This window comes from Ursus americanus, chromosome X, assembly GCF_024610735.1.
Source record: "Ursus americanus isolate L20-20 chromosome X, mUrsAme1.1.p, whole genome shotgun sequence".
NCBI lineage: Eukaryota > Metazoa > Chordata > Mammalia > Carnivora > Ursidae > Ursus > Ursus americanus.
Genome location: NC_142164.1, coordinates 37,636,866 through 37,657,736, shown reverse-complemented (window position 1 = coordinate 37,657,736; position 20,871 = coordinate 37,636,866). Strand labels below are relative to the sequence as shown.

Below are 20,871 nucleotides of genomic sequence, written 5' to 3'. Positions count from 1 at the left end.
CTTGTTGTGGGGCAGCCATTTTTTCCCCAGCGGGTATCTTCTTTTAGGGGAAAACAGGGCACGGAGACAAAGATCAGACCGCAGTATGTTAAACTACAAACAGCCTGGGCCTCACAAAGGAAACGCGCTCAGAGGATTAATTTGTAGACAGTGAGTAGAAAAAAACTGGAGGTCGTGCTGATCAGGTCTGGTTGCAGAGTGAGAATAGAAGGAATGAAAAAAAGGATATGCCTTTATGCATGCCTTGAGAATCAAGCTGCCTGTTCGAGACCTTTCAGTCTAGACACCGTTCAGTCTACAGGTGCCATGGGTTAAAAAAGGAGGGTTTTCGGGTGCCTCTGCCCCCAGCTGTCCTTCAGGGAATGCAGCCATCGGCGTGTTGGGGTGAGGTTGGCACCCCAGGGCACTATACCCAGGGTCTCAAACAGAGCCTTGCTTAACAGCTTCTACACAGGTCACAGTGGCATTCCACGTGGCCCTGACCACGGACTCCCTCCCAACCAGCTTACCTCAACGTCCTCACCTCAGAGGAGCTCAGGAAAGAATTGTTAAAGTGACTTGGCATGAATAATGCCAGAGGACCCCGCTAGAAAATTCTCAAAACGGTATCAACCTAGGGGCAGGACTGAAAAGCTAAAAGACTCCTCTTATCTGTTACATCATGCCCAGAAATCTCTGAGGTTTGGGGGTATGGGGGTGAGGAAGAAACCCCTCTGCTGTTGCATGAAAGTCATCATTTAAATTGTACTTTGAACAGCCTTAGAAACTAATAGGATTATTCCCATTTTCAGAAGAGGAAACAAGTTCAAGTAGTTAATAGCGGGATTAGAATGATAAGGTTTAACCTTGTTCTTCTCAGTCCTAACACATTACTCTTGTCACATGGATGATATCCACGAGCTGCCTCCGTTTCTCCACCTCTCCCTTCCCTGGAACCTTCTAGAATCCAGCACATTTTGCCAAACCGCTCTCTGTAAGTTCAGCAACGACCTCCCGACCAAATTCAAGGGTCTCTGCTCAGTTTGCATCTCTGACCCCGAGGATGAATTTGATACCATCAACCACCCACTCCTTCCTGTAACTGTCCTACCCTTGGCTCTCATGGCATTGCATTCTCAAGTTTCTCTTCTTATCTCTCTGACCCATCATTCTCTGTCTCCTTTGCTGGCTCCTCTTCTTTCCTCCTCCCGTTAACTGTTGGAATCCCTGAAGACTCAGTCCTCAGCTTTTCTCTCTTAACATCCATTTCCTTGGAAAGTGTCTCCTTACATGGTTTCACAGACCACCTGGCATATATTTCGCCAAATTTGAATCTCTAGCTCTGATTCTTTCTTAGATCCACCCGCTCCTTCCTTTCTGGTTTTGCTGCCACAAGCTTAATCCAAGCTCTCACTACCTCAGGTCAAATATGCAAACTGCAGAGTCTCCTGGCAGATCTCCCTGCCTATAACCCCATCCATCCGGCTCTGGGTAGAATACAGGTCTTCCTCGACTTACAATGGGGTGATGTCCCAATAAACCCATCGTAAATTGAAAATACCTTGAATCGAAAATGCAGTTAATACACCTAACCTGTAACCTAGCTTAGCCACGCCTATTTTAGACGTGCTCAAAACTCTTTCATTAGCCTCCAGTTGGGTGAAATCATCTAACACAAAGCCTATTTGATAATGAAGTGTCGAATGGATCATGTAACTTACTGAATACTGTACTGAAAACAGAATGGCTAGGAGTGTATTGGTTATTTATGAGAGCGAATCAGAGCACATATAGCCAGCCCGGGGAAAGATCCAGATTCAAAACAATTTGAAGTACAGTTTCTAAGAATGTGTATCGCTTTTGCAGTATCACAACGTCAAAGAATTGTTAGTCAAGCCATCCTATGTTGGAGACTGTCCGCAATTCTCTTGCAACACCACTTAGGCCAAATCACCCCCGTGTTCAGAAACCCAGAGTCACTCCCTGTTGCTTCTTTAATGAAGTCCATTCTTCTTGGGTGGGCCTGAGGTCCTCACCATCAATGGACACCCTCTCCTGCCCTTGAATTTGAAAAACAGCTTTTTCCTGGAGTTCTTCTCCAATATACTGTGCCTTTCACCTTCCTCAAAATCCGCTGACTCGAGGAAGCCTTGCTTGAGACCCTGTTTGTGCTCTGAGTCTTTACAGAGCAACCCTCCTGGTGGTGCCTTAACTCTAACTCCAGCATTCAATACAGAAAACGGGGAAAATGGAGAATTACCAAGAAAAAAATTACCAGTAGCATGCACACCCGCTTCATGCAGGTGCACGCACACATACCCCTCCAACATCATTGCTTTGTAACCTATCTTTTCACCTAACATCTTGTGAATTTCTCCTATGTCAATTACATTTTAATAACACTTTATGGGGCACCTGGGTGGCTCAGTGGGTTAAGCATCTGCCTTCGGCTCAGGTCATGATCCCAGGGTCCGGGATGGAGCACCACGATAGGTTCTCTGCTCACTGGGGACCCTGCTTCTCCCTCTGCCTCTGCAGCTCCCCCTGCTTCTGTTCTCTCTCTTTTCTGTCAAATAAATAAATCAATCAATAAATAAAATCTTAAAATAAAAGCATTTTATTGTCTGCACAGTATTTTAGACTGTAGTTTACCATTATATATTTAAGTTAGCTCTTGTTGTAAGATTATTGGTTATTTGCAGGGTTTTGCTATTCAAATAATGCTTTGATGAATACATACAAAGCTAATTCTAATTCCATTAAATGAAATAATTGCTAGAGAGAGAGAGTACATTACTAATTTACAGAAGACTGGCGTGGGGGGTGGGAGATGTGGAGAAGGGGGTGGAATCAGGAATGGAGACTAGTCATAAAATTTAAAAAGGCCCAACCCTCAGCAAAAAACAACAGGTGTGTGTGGGGGGATTCTGGCTTTCTTTTCATTCAAGGGGCTTCTGGGCATCCCTTCAAATCCCAGTCCCAGGCCAGCCCTGAATGGCTGAGATGCCAACCCCATTTCCCCACCACACTTAATGAAACTGCAAATCCATCAGATAAGGATTGGGTCTCATTCCTCCCCACCCTTCCACCCCTCCTCCTAAACCTGCCCCCATACCTGTCAAATAATCATCTGTTTATCCATCGATGTCTAGAACTCACATATTTCCTGGATGGTAATCAAGTGTGTCAACAAAGGGAAGTAATTTATAATCATGTATTTAGACTTTCAAAAAGTCTTGGAAAAGTTTCTGTTCCATGCCAAGTTTGTTTTAAAAGTACAATTGAGGCGCCATGGGCTAGGAAGTGCTTTCGCCATTCCTTGAGACTGTGTTTCCTGCCAATAGCGAGGCTCCATGGAAGTTGGTTGAATTGAACCGGAGTTGAATTTGGCTCATGGCCAAGGGACAGGCACAGATGGTAAGCACTGTTGGAGTCCAGAAGGCTGGCAGACCCACAATGGGCTCTGATGAAGGGGAAGAAAGAAGGCTTCATGAAGCATGAAGTACAGACCAAGAAAGAATCATTCATTCGTTCATTCATTGGACAAATATTTACCGCATGTTCCCCTGGGCTGGGTGCTGTACTGAGTCCTTCACATATGCGCATGAATGAGTCACACAGATGAACCGTCTGTGGGTTGGTGACTCTCACAGCCACCTTGGGAGCTGTAAAAAAGCAGGGAGCGGAAGGATCTGGAGTGAAATGCGTAGTGGGTGCTAAGTCTCGCTGGAGTTCTGTTTTGAAGAGAAGGTGGACCCTGCACCCACGCTTTAAGCACTAGGGCCCAAAGCTTTGCTTGAAGAAGAAAGGTCGCTGCCGATCGTCTGAACTCCCTGTGCGGCAACCCGCCCTACCCGCTCCCCCACGGCAGGTCCATTCTCAAAAGCGGGAGGAGAAAGATGAGAAATGTCCTGGGTCCAACCGGGGCTTCTGAGTTGTTCCGTAAGAATGTGTACAGTGTTTGGGGTGGTGGGGGAGCTGGGGTTTGATAAAAGTCACAATATTTGTGTGTTGCAATAGGCCTGAGGGGCTTCAAGTGCCTACTTTGGAGACTTTGGGGCGTCTTGGTGGGCTGCTGCTGAGGTCGCCCTCTATCCAAACCACAAACCAGAGCATCAGATGTGGCTCTCTGATCCTCATGGATTGAATGCTGAGCATGTGCTGGGCAGATTCCATACATTATATTCATTAACCGTACAGCAGCCCTCCCCCTCCGAGGCGGGAAGGGGTGACGTCACAAATATTCAACAGCAATAGGTCTTGACCACTGACCGCTCAGAACAGACTACTGATCAGAGCAGACGCGGGCTGTGGACCACCGGTTTAGCCTCACAGGGACACAACATCACGGAACAAAGAAGTAAGAGAAGGGGACAGACTAAACTGAAGGAGGAGGATCTCATCGCCTCACGCCCTGGGTCATTCAGCACCTCCCTCCTCCCCATGGGCCCTGGGTCATTCAGCACCTCCCTCCTCCCCATGGGCGCTCCCGTCTGTTCTTTCTGCTCATTGCAGGTACACGCAAAGCTCCCTTGCCTGCCAACCCCTCTAAAGCAATGATAGCTATTGCAGCTGCCCCCTTCCTCCCAGCAATTTTCCAGGGATGTCACTCGTTGGCTTCAAATTCTTGAGTGGGCCCCCAGTGGATCGCCAAGTTATCACCTTAGTGCAGCCTTCGAGGTTCTCTACTCTGGCTGGAAAATGCCTTCCAATCATACTTGTAGCAGTAACTACCCACGTGTCTTCAATACCAGGCGCTTTCCCTTTTGTAATTATTATTTTTTTATTGCCGTACGATTGCCTTACAACATTATGTCAGCTTCAGGTCTACAACGTGTGGGTTTGCTACATTTATATGTGGCACTATGGTTACCACTGTGGCGCGAACTAACACCTTGACCACGTCACATGCTCATCACTTTTTTGTGGTGAGAACAATTAAGACATTTTCCCACCAAATGAAATTTCACTCTCCTTAGCATCCCCACGGGGTAGGGTAACAGTGATATGTAGGCTTGCCAAATGGTCCCCGCAGTCCTTTTGAGGGCAAGTGCTGTGTTCTCCCTCCTTGTCTCCCTCGCCTTGTGTGGCACAGTGCCTGGCATATCGTAGGTGCTCAGGAAATATTTACCGAGGTTCGAGGTCTGCCTTCCTCCCATGAAGCCTTTTTACGCTTGAAAAAAAAAATTCACTCCATGCAGGATGCCAAACTTGGTGGTTACATTTTTGTTCCAACAAAGAAAAAAGTCACTGTGCCAAATTTCAAACGCACAGCAAAGCTGGAAGAATTTTATAGTGGAAACCTTGTCACTTCCTAGCTAGATTCCACCACTGATGTCTTCGCACACGGGCTTTATCCATCCGTCACCTAGCCATCTCTCCATCTGTCTGTCTATCCATTGTCTGTTTTTCTTTTCGAAGTTGCAGACATCAGCGCCCTTCACTGCTAAGCCCTTTCCACATGCCTAGCCTTAACTTGAATGCAGTATTTGCTTATGATTGTTTTCCTTTCGAGGTAAAATACACAGATGTTCCCTTCCCTTCACCCCCAGAGGCAGCCACTCTTCTGAGTTTTTTCCCCCGTCGCTGGTTAGTTGCCTGTTACAGAACTTCATATAAATGGAAACATAGAGTATGAATTCTTTTGTATAAGACTTCTTAGAGTTAGGCCTGATGTTTTTGAGAATCATCCGCGTCATTGCATACATCAGTAGTTTGCTCCTTTTCGTTGCTGAGTACTCCATTGTATGTAATCATAGTACAGTTTGAATATCCATTATCCATCCTCCTACTGATGGACCCTTGAGATGTTTCCAGTTTCTGGCCATTAAAAGCAGAGCTGTGGGGCGCCTGGCTGGCTCAGTCAGTAAAGCATGTGACTCTTGATCTTGGGGTTGTGGGTTCGAGCACCCATGCTGGGTGTAGAGATTGCTTAGGAATGAAATCTTAAAAAAAAGTACAGCTGCTATGAATGTTTTCATACAAATCCTTTCGTGGACATATGTTTTCCTTTTTCTTGGGTAAATACCTAGGGGTGGGAATGCTGGGTCACAGGGAAGATAGTTTTAGAAGACACAGCCAGACCGTTTCCCAAACTGGTTGTATCTTTTTATACTCCCACCAACCATGTACGAGGATTCCAATGGTTTGCGGTTACTTCTAGCTTGTCTTGTACCCGTGAAATGCATTTACCCTCATACTTCAGAAAGGGCCCGGCCTGTTTGTGGTTTATCACTTAAAGCCTTCCCCCTGTTTTGCTGAGTAGTAAATGTACATCCCAACTGTAGATAACCTTGCCAAAATGTGAGAGTCATTCGTGCGTGAGGACAGCTTTCACTGAAAGCTTATGTGTGCCAAGCACTGGGATAAGGACTTTATATGCACTATCTCACTCAGTCCTTACAAGAACCCTGTGAAGTACGTACAGTACCATTCCCATTAGACAGACGAGGAAACTGAGGCCCAGAGAGGTTACGTAACTTGCCCAAAGCCACACAGCATGCAGGTGGCCAGCCTGAAATTCGAACCAGTGTTGGTAATCTTCATTACTGCCATGCTCTAACGCAGCTGTATAAGGTCCTTTGTACAGAGGTTAAGGGGGGAAAACCTTCTGTGTTGGAAGACTCATCCCACCCCCTTATTTTGCAGCTGAGGACAGGGAGGTCCAGGAAAAGAGGACATGCCTGAAGTCCCCCATCGGTTCATAGCAGAGCCATCGGAATCCATCCCAGAGGCCTTTCCACTCCACTGCACAGCCCCCTTCAATGCTTTGCCCAAGTCAGATTTTATTTCTAGCTTTTTAATGGAGACAAGAGTCTGCAAACCACTCTGAGGTCTTTCAAAGCAGTGCATGAATCTGAAAGGGTGGCGGAAGAGCAACCCTGCTTTGGGGGCCAAAACAGAAGGTCATAAAGTCAGTTGTCAAATTCGTGTCAATACATACCTCGACATTATCTCAAAAATGTTTCTCCCACCCACTCAGTTTTCTCTGGAAAGGGAAAGAAAACAATGTGGATACTTGGGGTATTCTGTGGGAAAGGAAGAGTCCCGAGGGCACTTTTCTCTTGGACTCCCACAGCGCCATCTGGTGGAAGCCTGGGGTTTTCGTTTCGCTTCGTTCAGAATGTTTCTCAACCGGAGTGTTTGATGCCGGTTTCTGGGCCAGGCGTCGCGTTAGGAGGTTAGGCACGGGGGATCCAGAGGAGACCCTCCTTCGACGATAGAGCTCACTTTCCAGGGGTCAAGGGGTACCTAGCCCATTGCAACGCGGTGTGGTAAAGACCCTATAAAAGGCAAAGAATAGAGCATGGTAGTTGAGAGCAGCCGCTCCAACCTCAGGCAAATCGGAATTTTAATTCTGGCTTGGCCACCTACTGGCTGTGTTACAAGGAGCCATCACTCAACCTCTCTGTGCTCATTGCCTCTTCTGTAAAATGGAAATACTAATGAAAGTGCCCCCGGCAAACGTCCCTAAGGATGTGACACTTGGGATGTTTTGAGTAGGAAATAGCCTCTCGGACCCTTTCTCCGTGTGCAAAGCAATGCCGGCAACATACACGGGTAAGCGAAACAACAGGGTTCACCTCCCCTTGCCCCTGCATCAAGACGGATGGCAGAACAACCTTTGCCTCGGGGCTAGGGGTGTGTGTGCCAGGGATTTCAGGGAGGGCCCTTCAGCTGGAAGATGATCTGGGAACATTTAGGAATCCCTGAAATCGGGACCCAGACCAAATGAGAAATTCGTTCCCACAGTGAGTAGGCACAGCGTGACATAAAATTAGATGCTAAGAGAAAAATCAAGACCAGTTGTGTCAACTACCATGTGTTTGTTTTAATTTTGGGCTTTGTTTTGGGGTAATAATGCTTCAGTGGCTCTTTATTCATCCAGCATTATGCTAAACAGGCAAGACGGGGCTTGTTAATTTCCCACTGCCTCCAAACACGAACAGGCGCGGTCTGCAGCTGATTTTCAAATTGTGCCTGTCACACACCGTGACCATATAGGGCTATTTGTGTTGTTCTTCCCTGCAAACTTTTAACCCTTCCGTGTTATCCCAATTTTACTTATCCTCCAAGGTCTAGACTCTCTCGTTCATTTATCCATTCATGAAATATTTTCTTTTTTTTTTTAAATTGAGACAGAATTGACATATTAGTTTCAGGTATACAACGTACTGATTCAATATCTGTATATATTGTGGAATGATCACAGTAGGTCTAGTGAACATACATCACCATATGCAGTTATAAATTTTTTTTCTCATGATGAGAACTTTTGAGATCTACACCCTTAGATTCATTGAATCTATGAGCTTTTTTCTTTTTTTTAAGATTCTACATATAGGTGAGATCATACAGTATTTGTCTTTCTCTCTCTGGACATTTCCCTTAGTACAATGCCCTCAAGATTCATCCATATTTTCACAGATGGGAACATTTCCTTCTTTTTATAGCCGAATAATATTCCTCTGTGTGTGTGTGTGTGTGTGTGTGTGTGTGTGTGTGTGTGTGTGTGTACTTCCTGTATCTTGCTTATTCATGTATCCATTGATGGACACTGAGGTTGTTTCTATATCTTGGCTATCATAAATAACGCCACAATGAACACGGGGGTGCAGATTTCTTTTTGAGTTAGTGTCCTATTTTCTTCAGATAAATATCCAAAATTGGAATGGCTGGACTGTATGGTAGCTCTATTTTCTTTTTTTTACCTTTTTGTGGCTGTACCCATTTACAGCAGCGTATAAGAGTTCCTTTTTCTCCACATCCTCTCCAACACTTGTTATTTCTTGTCTTTTTGATGCTAGCCATTCGGACAGGTGTGAGGTGATATCTCGCGGATCTGACTTGCTTGAAATACTTTTTTTCTGAGAACACACTATGTGCCAGGCACAGTGGCAGACCCTGGGGATAGAGCAGTGAATGAGGCAGACACTGTCTATCTTCACAGACCCGACAGTCTGCCTGAGACTACAAGCGCGAACACAGCATTGTTGCCACGTGTTCCCAATGCTTTCCAAGACGAGGGCTGTATCTAGAAGAATATTTCCAATAGTTTTCACCACGTAGTGCACATAGATAACATCTATGATGCCCTGAGATTAATGAGTAAGAAAGCAACATGCCAGGGAGCCCTGGCCACCTCAAGGGCAGAGGGCATCACTATCTCAGCACACCTGGAATCTCTGGGCAATCTCTGGTCAAGAACCTCAAGCCAGGACATCGCTGTCGCTCTTACCCCACTTCGTCCTTACGGGCTGCTGGGCACAGAAGGGATCCTGCTACAGATGAATGCATACTCTTAATTATTAGTCACTCACGCCTCTTCAGCTTTAGGCTCAGACTGGAGGCTCTGAGGAAGCCTTCTCAGACAACTGAAGCCCAAAAGGATCTCTGCCTTTTCCAAATTCCTACGTACTTAAAGTCTCCACCTCATCGTTCAGCTTCTAATACACCCCCATAGTCTGCTACTGAGTGCTGACAGCTCAGGACCTTCTTTTGTCTCCCCTATAGCACCTGACTGACCCCTATAGCACCTAAACAGAGAGCTCAGGAGTACCTCTTAGATTTTTTTTTTAAAGATTTTTACTTATTTATTTGAGAGAGAGAGAGAGAGAAAACACGAGCGGAGTGAGAGGCAGAGGGAGAAGCAGACTCTCCGCGGAGCGGGGAGCCCAGTGTGAGACTCGATCCTGGGACCCCGGGATCATGACCTGAGCCGAAGGCAGATGCTTAACTGATTGAGCCACCCAGGTGCCCCTCAGGAGTATTTCTTAAGTGTCATGTTTCAAGACAAGAGAAATTTCATTGGTACTTAAGAGGCCCTTAAAACAGAAATGGCTTTACTCTCTAAGGAGAGTCCAGCGCCCAAACCACCTTTAAAAACTTTACAAAGAGAAAATCACAAAGTTGTAAGAGGATAAAGTCCTACAGCTTTCCTCCTGGAGGCAGGATGCTGAGTCCCCACAGCTCCAGGCCAGTTTGGAGTTTCTCTTCTCTGAGCAAAACCAAAGGCCAACCAAGATATCCCACAACCCTGGGAGATAGGGTCGAGAGAGCTTTTGTTTATATCATAAGCACAAGGGAAGAATTCACAAGCAAAGAGAGCCCAAGGGACCTCTCGCAGACAAAGCAAAGGCTCCTGCAATGAAACAGAAGACCCCATGTCCTTTCCTTCACTTGGACCCCCTGAGGGAGGTTAAGGCTCTCACCGTCAGGAATCCTGATGGCTAATGAAGTGCAGATCGGGATTAGAAATGATGTGACCCCGAGGAAGGCTGGGATCAAACTGGACAGAGTTTTAGCTCCCTCAAGTCATTCAGGCTTCCAGCAGTCACTGTCTGGGCAGGAAGACTTCCCTGGACTTCCCTCTCTGGCCCTGTCCCTCACCCACTCTTGGGGGGGTCTACGTTACTACTCTCCCATGCGGTTCACCATCCCAAATTGAATGTGGGCGTTGGAGTGCCCTATCCTAAGGAAGTGGAAGTTACAGCTAAGGTAGGGAGGGCTGTTGGCCATGAAGAAGAAAGTATATTTGGACATGTCCGTAATAGATATGTGTGTATATGTGTATCTGATTCTGAGCTTCCTCTAACTCCGTGGGCTGGCCAAGAGCCGGGCACAAGAAGAAATACCTGACTTCCAAAGACTTGTTCTCAGATCTCTGCTGCAAAAGTCACTCTGAGGAGATAGGAGATACGGGAGTCCCTTGCCTTTTTTTGTTTGACTGGTTTCTTACAATCCCAAGGCAAAAATATAAATTATGTAAAGCTGATGTTTAGCGTTTCCAAGTGGCCCCACTACTAGAGCCTGTTTCTGATTCTTGATACCCTGAGGAATGCCTCCCGAGAAACACCCTGGTTTTAGATCTCATTCTCTTGGAACCTCTCAGGTTTTCCAGCATCAAAGGAAATAGTCTGCCAAAGCAAAAGAAAAATCAATCTCATACAAATAAGAGACGGTTATGGGAGCCAACAGGTAACCAGGAGCCTCCCTCTTTGTGACATATGAAGACCGTCCTCTCCTCTGTGAATTATTTTGTGGTTTAGTCCTAAAAAGAGGTGATTTTGGGGGGCCTGGGTTGCTCGGTCAGTTAAGCATCTGCCTTCGGCTTAGGTCATGATCCTGGAGTCCTGGGATTGAAGCCCACATCAGGCTCCCTGCTCGGCAGAGAGCCTGCTTCTCCCCCTGTCCTTCACCCTGCTCGTGCTCTCTCTCTCTCCCTCAAATAAATAAATAAAATCTTTTTTAAAAATTTAAAAAATAAAAGTAAAAATGAATAAAAAGAGGTGCTTTTTGTTTGTTTGGGTTTTTGTTGTCATTAGTGTTCATTTTCCCATGTGATTCTTGAAGTGCCACCAGGGTGAAGAACCACTTGAAGGGATGAGCTTGCCGTCCTAGGGAACACAGAAGTGAAAGAGAAGGGAGGAGTCCTGCTGGAGAACTAAGACAGGTAAGGAGAGGTCTTTCGGATCCAAGCTTGAATACCAAGCTGACATTTTGATATGAATAAGAATAGCATTGACAAGGTGGTATTTGGTGGGGTTTTTTTAAAGATTTTATTTATTTGTCAGAGAGAGACAGCAAGAGGTGGAACCCAAGCAGGGGGAGTGGGAGAGGGAAAAGCAGACTCCCCACTGAGCAGGGAGCCTGATATGGGGCTCTATCCCAGAACCATGGGATCTTGACCTGAGCCAAAGGCAGATGCTTAACTGACTGAGCCACCCAGGTGTCCCAGTTTGGTGGGTTTGTATACGAGAGAGAGTAGACCGGCAGTGATGGAAGGAGTAGACTTGCCAAGAAACTGGTTAGGAGGTCGGTGTGTAGTTCTAGGGGAAAAGGACTGAGGGTCTGATCTAGGGTGATAATAGCAAGAAGGAAGTAAGAGATGAACTGTAGGTACTTGAAGATGCCATGTCTCTCCCATCAAAGCCCCCTGAAACTATAAGTGGGTGCCAACATTGAAATGCACTCATCTGCGTTTGAGTGTTTTTTTTAAATATGCTTTTATTTTTTTTAAAGATTTTATTTAATTATTTGACAGAGAGAGACAGCCAGCGAGAGAGGGAACACAAGCAGGGGGAGTGGGAGAGGAAGAAGCAGGCTCACAGCGGAGGAGCCCGATGCGGAGCTCGATCCCACAACGCCGGGACCACGCCCTGAGCCGAAGGCAGACGCCCAACGACTGCGCCACCCAGGCGCCCCTGAGTGTTTTAAGTTCATGGGGGTGCTCTCGTCCCCTTGCTTCACAGCCACCCAGGCCTGCTTGTTTCCAGTCAGGCCCACAAAGATGCTCCTCATTCCCCGAGCCTTGGGCTCTCCCGCACCCTTACCTAAACACACTTGTTCCAAAGACTGATCTTACCAAGGGTTAGCACATTCTGGACAGAATATGATCAACCTAATTGATTCATCTTTTTCACCCACAACGTACCTAAATACACCAATCCTTCAACCTCTTCACTATACTACCCATCTTACCCGCCCAGGCCAGGCATGCCAGACCCTACTCAGGATGCTCCTAAGGAAAAGATATAGGACAGGGGCTGCTTGGGTGGCTCAGTTAAGTGAGTAGGGTTATGATCCCAGGGTCCTGGGATCGAGCCCCACATAGGGCTCCATGCTTAGTGGAGAGTCTGCTTCTCCCTCTCCTCCTGCCTCTCCCCCCAGCTTGTACTCTCTGTCTCTCTCTTGATCTCTGTCAAATAAATAAATAAAATCTTTAAAAAAGAAAAAAAAGACTCTCCCTCTCCCTCTGCCCCTCCCCCACCTAAAACAAATAAATCTTTTAATAAAAAAATGGAGGTAAAGAGAGTGGAGTCCAAATCAGACTGGTTGAAAGCTGTTGTTAAGGACTGTTTGTGTCCTCCTTGCCAATTTTTTTAAAAGATTGTATTTATTTATTTATTTGAGAGAGAGGGATAGTGAGAGAGCATGAGCTGGGGTGGGGGAGGGGCAGGAGAGGGAGAAGCAGGCTCCCCACTGAGCAAAGAGCCTGATGCAAGCCTTGTTCTCAGGACCCTGGGGCCATGACCTGAGCCGAAGGCCGATGCTTAACCCACTGAGTCACCCAGGCGCCCCTGAGGCAGCTGTTTTTAGGGGAAAAAAAAACCCACCACCACCACAGATCCATCAACCACTTGCCTCCCCCATACTGCTGGGGTGATGACTGCCCCTCATCTCACAGCAGAACATTGAAGCAGAAAGACCAGGGGCACTGGGTACAGCACAGGGGGTACTGTGTAGAAAACAGGGTAATGAAGCAATTTTATGTGTGATGAATGTAGAAACAACCCCCCCCCGCCCCGCCTTCTTGTACATGTTCCCCCAGAACACTCCATACAGGAGATTGGCAGAGACTTCTCGGAATAGGACTGGTCCTAGAGGGAAACTGCCCAGATACTGCCTTGGGGTTTGCCAAATGGCCCCGCCAAAACCACCTTATCGCAAAACTCTTTTAAGAGGCTCCAACTACACTCTTGGACCCTCCAGTCAGCTTTCTAGTACTTTCTTCTTAAATGAGCAGGCAAAGATTACCAAACCGTTAAAGAACAGAGACAAAAGAAAGCAGGGGAAAAAAAAGCAAATTGGAGTAAATTGGTTCTGCAGAGGAAAGAAAGCTTAAAAAGCAAACCTTAGAAACTACCGCTCAAAGAAAGCTTCAATAAAGGAACATATAGAAAAGAAACAGACAAAAAAAAAAAAACACCCAGCTCTTTGAAATTGTAAGCATGATAGCAGAAATAATAAAATTCAGGAGCTGAAATTGCCAGTAGAGGAAATTTCCCAGAAAGTAGAATTTTTTAAAAGATGAAAAATAGGGACAAAAAGACTATTAAAGCATCGGCCCAAGTGATTCATCATTTGGATAATGGAAGTGAGAAAGAACAAAGAAGACAAAGAAATCAATTAAATAATTCAAGAAAATTTCCCAGAAGAGATGTACACGGATTTCTGGGTTGAAATGACCTAGCACTGCAGATGAAAACATACCCACCCCAAAGCACATCATCATGAGATTTCAGAGAACAGAGAGATTGTTATGAGCTTCAAAGAGGAAAATCAAGTCTTAGAGAAGGGACAGGAGAAATCAGATCGGCTTTGAACTGCCCAAACTAACACTGTCATTAATAATATCAGTGGATTAATGCTTTCGACATGGAGAGGAAATTTTCCATCTAGAATTCTACACCTGAGCAAATTATCAATTAGAGGTCTCACATGTGCTTCCCATAGATCCCTTCTCAGTAAGCTACGGTAGGATGCGTTCCATCAAAAAGAGGGAATAATCCAAGTAGGAGGAAGACATGGGATACAGGAAACAGGAAGTGCAACACATGATAAAGGTGAAGGGAACTGTCAGGATGAGAGTGAAGTTAGAGTCTAAGATAATGGAGGGGTAATCCTATGGTTAGGGAAGGTGACGGATCTAGCTTGAAATCAGTCAGAAGGGTCTAGGAGATATCTCTTGCAGAGATGAAGCATTGTTCAAATTCTTACTATCTGCAAATCTTAAAAGGAGGTATGGACTACTGGTGGAGACTCTGGGGTTAAATCCTTTGTGACAAGTACATAGAAAACTAAGCAGGGTGCCTGAGTGACTCAGTTGGTTAAGCGTCTGCCTTTGGCTCAGGTCCTGATCTCAGGGTCCTGGGATCGAGCCCCGTGTTGGGCTCCCCACTCAACGGAGAGTCTGCTTGTCTCTCTGCCTCCCCCCCCACCCCGCTCATGCTCTCTCTGTCAAATGAATAAATAAAATCTTAAAAAAAAACCCAACCTGTTCTTTCCAAACTACCCTGCAAATTCCCTGGAGGTGTGCTAACAGGAGAATGAAATTAGAGATTCAGTTCCTCAGTCACACTCGTCACCCTTCAAATGTTCAACAGCCACATGTGGCTAGTGGCTACTGGAAGGCTGAGGAGAGATCCAGGACGTTTCCAACTTCACAGAAAACTCTATCGGATGGCACTCTTTTGTGGGGTTGTGAAATCAATTGGGAGGGTCACAACCAGCAGTTCAATAAATGAACTGGATACAGAAAGCCGGTGAGCATCTCATAGTGGTTTTTTTTTTTTCTTCACATAAACAGGGTCACAGAATACTGTGTTTCATCTACGTCAGTGTGTGGGCAGAATCACAGTAAAATTAAAAAAAAAGTGTGAAAGCACTTCTTTAAATTATGTGGGCAGAACCCTGATATTTTTAAAAGAGAGAACAAGAGAGTGGCAAACTCCTTGTACCCAGGAGAATCCTCACTTCTTGTGATGGCATCATCCACAGCCTCATAGCCTTCTAGGAAACTCGGGGACCTAGGGCATCGTCATTAACAAACCACCGTGGGAGGGCACAGTCCCAACGGAAAGCTATACGTGCTCAACCCCATAGGTAACATTACACTCCCTATTCCTTCTGTCGTTCGCCTTTCCCTTTTTGCAAAGGGTATCTTCTTTGAAGTTCAGTCTTCTTTATTTTTTTTAATATAGGAAGAAGAAACTGAGGCTCAGAGGGTATCATGAGATTTGTCCAGGGTTACAAAGCTAGTGATAGAATGAGCCAGGCGTCCTCACCTCTATATCCAGAACCCTCCCCAGTCTTCGGGGACCTGCAACCTTAAAGCCTTAAAGCCCTCAGCGTGCTAAGTAATGCGTGAAACCACCTCGCTGACGCAGATCGTCTGGCGACACTAATGACGCTGTTGGCTGACAGAAGCTTACCCTGACCCACACACTTTACATGCACTCATGCCTTTTAATCCTCGCGACCACCCGCTGGGGTAGATCCTATGATCAACCAACCCCATTTGTTCAGATGGAAAAATGCAGCGGACGGGTGTCCATGAACTTGCTGACAGTCACACAGCTAGTGAGGGGCAGAGCCAGAAAACAGACTGAGGCAGTCCGGTTCCTGGGCTCTAACATTATTTAACATACACCCACATAGAACTCAGATAAATGGACTCCTCCCTAAATTTTAAGCAGCCGGAAGGTAACAGTTGCCATTTAGTAGCACCTCCCGATGATCCGGAAAACAGGACTGTGTTTTATTCCACTGTATCGGTGTCACAAAGGAGCTCTACTCTCTTAACTGTATCGACGTAACAGCTTTGGGTTCAAACGCTCCACACTAAGGGATGGGACGTATACAGGCCAGATTAACTGCTTAATGCAAGTCCGTAAGCCTACAGATGAGTGCTTTTAAAATATATGTTTACAAGTCTGGCTATGGGGCGGCTGGGTGGCTAAGTTGGTTTATAAACGTCTGCCTTCGGACTCAGGTCATGACCCCAGGGTCCTGGGATTGAGCCTCACGTTGGGCTCTCTGCTCAGCAGGGAGCCTGCTTCTCCCTCAACCTCTCCCGGTCCCCCAGCTCATGCTCTCGACCGCTCTCTCTCAAATAAGTAAAATCTTCAAAAAAATAAAAATAACTAAAAGTCTGGCTAATTAGGGGTGGCTGAGCCCCATGTTGGCTGCCGAGCTTACTTAAATAACTAAACAAACTTTAAAAATCACCCAATTTAAAAGAAAGAAAGCCCGGCTAACATTCTTCAAACTTGCAGGTTTTATCTTGGCACATCATTAGGCACAGATCGGCTTGATAACATGGGTGGATTTATTTCTTAAGATTCGAGTGCAAACTTAAAAACAAGAACCAAGCTTTTCATTAAGAATAAACACAAAAATCGAAGTAACAATCCCGTGATCATGCATTTTAAAAGAAAGTACAAAATATGAATACATTCTAATTTGTAACTACATTTGAAAATTAAAATATTCCTCTGGAGTTCCAAATACCACACAATCATTAACCTGTTCTCGTCACCTCAGAGATGTTTGTCATGTGCTATCAGGAAAACATAGGCAAGGATTATTATTAATCAGTCTTTATGCCCGAAAGAAACATTACTCTCCTTAACTTCTGACTCTTTGAATCATTCACCTGTATCTCAGTTCTGAAAAGCCATACAATTATACCTCTGCTCTAGGAAAAAAAAAAGCAATACAAGTATCAAGGAGGCAAGATATTTTCATGTCATTAAAGCAAAAGTCACAAGTGTTCGACTTAGAAATGTACAGAATTGTAGTAAATTTTTTAAGTACAACTTCATTTGATGGCTGACATGTCATAACAACAGCGAACAATTTAAACAGGTATAAAAATGTAGGATTAAAATCTTTAGGCTTAAATACTTGAAAAGTCACTATGAATATGGAAAGATCAGTTTATATAACCACGTATTTTTTTTTCTGATGAAAAATCAGGGGGTAGTGGCATCTCCCTGGTCCCTTAACAATATTTGGATTTTCTCAAAGAATTAGCACCCAACTTTAAGTGTTAATTCCATGTCTCTAAAGGGCCTATACAACAGATTAGTTGGCAGTGTTCTAGCTTTCAGGAGATGGGAATGGGCAGGGGTGCAAACATTGGAGTATGCATGCATTCACATCTTTAAAATCGCCACTCCAAATGGGAAAACAATTCACATATTGAAAAGATCTAAGGAAATCGTCCTTAAAGGATCACCAGTGGGCCAGAGCAGAAGCTGAATAGTAGTCTACTTGATGGCAATGGTTTTCCGCTCTTCAAAGGCAAGTTGGGAAGAATGAGAACACTCACATCCGCAGAGTTTCAGAGAGCACTTGCCTCGAATTTGACACTGCAAACACTGAACAGAAACCTTTACAAAAACCTTCATTCTTGCTTAAAACAACACCGGATTATTTTTTTCCTTGTCACCACCATATACATAACATTTAAATATTTTCATTATAAATATCTTAGAGCAAAAAGAATGTATTTTGTTGCAGTGGTGGTCCACATCTGTACAAAGCAATGTAAGCAACATATATATATGTATGTTGCAACATATATATATGTATGTATATGTATATGTATATATATAAAATGATTAAGAAAAAAGTGCAAAGAATAACAGTATTAAGAATTTTTGCTTTTTACAGTAACTATGGTTCAAGTGTGAAAACCTGTCAAATACAGAATCCCAGCTTTTAATAAAAGATTCAAAAAGAAGCCCACATGCCAAGTTACTGCACAAGTATCAGCCCCTTACAGAGTATCTTCCCTTTGCCCAAATTGAGCATTTCCAGTTTCTAAACTCTTCCCACAATCAGGAAAATAGTGGTAACAGTGTGTTCTTCCCCTTTCATTTCCCCAAACTCATCCAAGTTAAGTCATCGCTCAGAGATTCAAACAAGATATTGGGGAAGTCAGTCATCATAACCCGCTTTGCTCAAATTAAAGCTAAATGAAAGGCTTTCTGAAATAAACTACGAATCAACAATCAAATCAGCAACAGCGAACAGACTTTCAGTTCCAAGTGCAATTTAATACAAGGACATTTAAAAATCAATCCCTGTTATCAAAGGTAAATTCAGAATTGAAATCCTTTCCCAGGTTCAGTGCTATGCAAGGGTCAGAATTTTGAACAAAGAAAATGCTTTTTGTCAAAACTGGATTCACTTTTTATCATCTTACTCTTGGTCTCAGCCTTTTCTTTTGAACAGACAGACAATTTTTGGCAGTCTTTAAAATGTATTTTACCCTTAATCATTCAAATAATTAGTTACTGATTTTAAGACCTCCAAGTTTCAGAAAAGCAGTTCAATTTCCCTTTAAAAATATATTACTCAATATTTTTGGTGTGTTTAATGTTGTTGTATTCAGCCTTCGGGCACTGTATTATTCACAATATTACAATGATTCTACGTCTAACCTATGCCAACAATTATGAATCTTAAAATGGTTTCCAAGGTACTACTATTTGATTCAGTCTATTATATTACAATTGAATTTTGCCTTCAAGATAAATGGTTGGAAGAGAATTTTAAAGCCCTGCAGAACTTCTGCTTTGAATAGTGTTGATAATATTTTATTTTGTCATGCTTAATATTTTAAGCTTCTTCTGAACTAGGAAGACAATAATCATTGGAAGATGCAAATTGCCGCAAACTACATTCTATTCCAACTCCAATTTATTTTGTTCCACATTAAATATTTTCCTTTAAGAAAAGAAGCATATCTTAGGCTAATTTTTAAAAATGGCATTTTTGCTCTAAAATCAATAACACAGCTAAAGGGAAACAACTTTTCAATTTCAGCTTCACGAGAACTAGGCAAAACTAAGTTAAAGTACACTTAATGACTATTTTAATCACTTTTGGTTTTTTTTTATTAGGTCTTTAGAATGATATACCCCTTCCATCCTAACAGACAGCTCAACAAGGCTTAAAACTCTAGAACTGAAAGACCACCAGGCCACTTCTGGTGCAGCTGTCAATGAGAGGGCAGCATTCTATTTGCCCCCATACATTCGCTCAATGTCTTTGAGGTAATGGTTCTTCAGCTCCTTCCTCTTCAGTTTGAAAGCATCGGTGACCAAACCAGTCTCAGGCGTCCAGGGCTCTGGACTTAGGCGAACCTTGATTGGAATTTCAAATCGCTCCAATTTCACTGAAATGAGAAGGGAGGAGGGAGGAAGGAGGAGAGAGGGAGAGGTAGGGGAGAGGGGAAGGGATGGTTAATTAAGGATATCAGTACCTTACAAGTTCAATTTCGTTGTAGAGTTCTCAAAGTGTACATAAATCATTTCAGCTGCATGTAGTTTTAGCCTACATGGGTTTTGTTCTTGTTTTTTTATTCTACCGTATACGTAGACACCCTCCTCTTTTGAGTCTTCCCATTTGGTGTTTTCTCTGCCCGGGCTGGTCTTCTGGGTTGGTAGCTGCGTGCCTCACTTCCTTACTTCATCCGGGTGTCTCAAATGCCACTCCCCAGGGAAGGCCTCCCGGACCCTTCGGAATAGGAGTCCCTGTGTTCTCTTTACCTCTCTATCCTCCAGCATTACACTTTCTTCAAAATGCTTCTCACCACCCAGCAGATTGTACACCCCGGTCTCACCTACTAGAACACAAGCTCCAGGAAAGCAGGAGTCTTGTTTTGTTCCCTGCCATCCACGGGGCTCCATCAAGAGCCCTCAATAAATGCGTACATACGTATTCATTCGTTCTGCAGAAAACTACGCCTCTAGACAACCGTTCTTCAGGAGCTTTATTCAACGCTCAAAAGAAGAATCAAAAGGGGGCTGGTGAATTTCACACTTCAGTGGGATGAGGATTTGAGGCAGCGCGTACTGCATCCGAGTGAAACTCAGCGTGAGCGGAGAGATGGGTAAGAAAAGGCGGCCTCGGAATCAATCGAGCACTCCGTAATTTTAAATTCAATTATATTCCAACAAGCAAGCTACTTAGTATTAATACAAGCTCATCCCTAAAATCCTGAAGGCCCGTCAACAGCAACGTCAATGTACAGATGAGCGTTATTTTACACGCAATGAGGGAAAACAGCGACCGTGACGGTGCACGCGCCTGCGTGTGTACAGTCTACTGCTAAACAGCCCAGGTGTCTTCAGAAACAACTGGGCTTCTGGGACAGGCACCAAAACCTCAAATTCATGGAAGTGTTTGACCTAATACTGGTCTGGAGGTTTAGGAAAGCTTGCTTCGATTACTGAATTTCTCATTAAAATGAGAGAAAAATAGAAAGCTGAGTGTGGGAAAATCATCTTTCAAATTACACAGAACCAAATTCCTAAAACTAATCCCTGAACAGGCAGTCAAAGAACATGAAACTTGCTCAAATTCACCCTGTCTACTCTGTTGACACATCACAGCTCAGTTCCGAAGTAAGCCCATCTGCTCCCCAAGGTCACATTTGGATCTCAAGGAAACACTTACGTTCTCAAGTACAGATTTGGCTCTAGAACCTTTTATTTCTTATTACTTTCCTTATTTGCATAGGCCCTATTCATGAAAGTCACTACATTTCATTTTTATTAGCGAAAATCCTGTTAAAAGGGGGGGAGTCTACATGAGAGA

General features: G+C 44.4%; 1 protein-coding gene across 4 annotated transcripts in view; it reads right to left on the bottom strand.

Annotated features, from left to right (window-relative positions):
• Positions 1-16,565: 16,565 nt before the first annotated feature.
• ACSL4 (acyl-CoA synthetase long chain family member 4) overlaps positions 16,566-20,871 on the bottom strand; it is a 74,932-nt gene continuing 70,626 nt past the window's right edge. For all 4 annotated transcript variants that reach the window (XM_045788939.2, XM_045788942.2, XM_045788940.2 and 1 more), the window contains exon 16: positions 16,566-19,447. In XM_045788939.2, the coding sequence (XP_045644895.1) occupies positions 19,290-19,447 (158 nt within the window). In that variant the 3' untranslated portion in view covers positions 16,566-19,289. The remainder of the gene's footprint in view (positions 19,448-20,871) is intronic.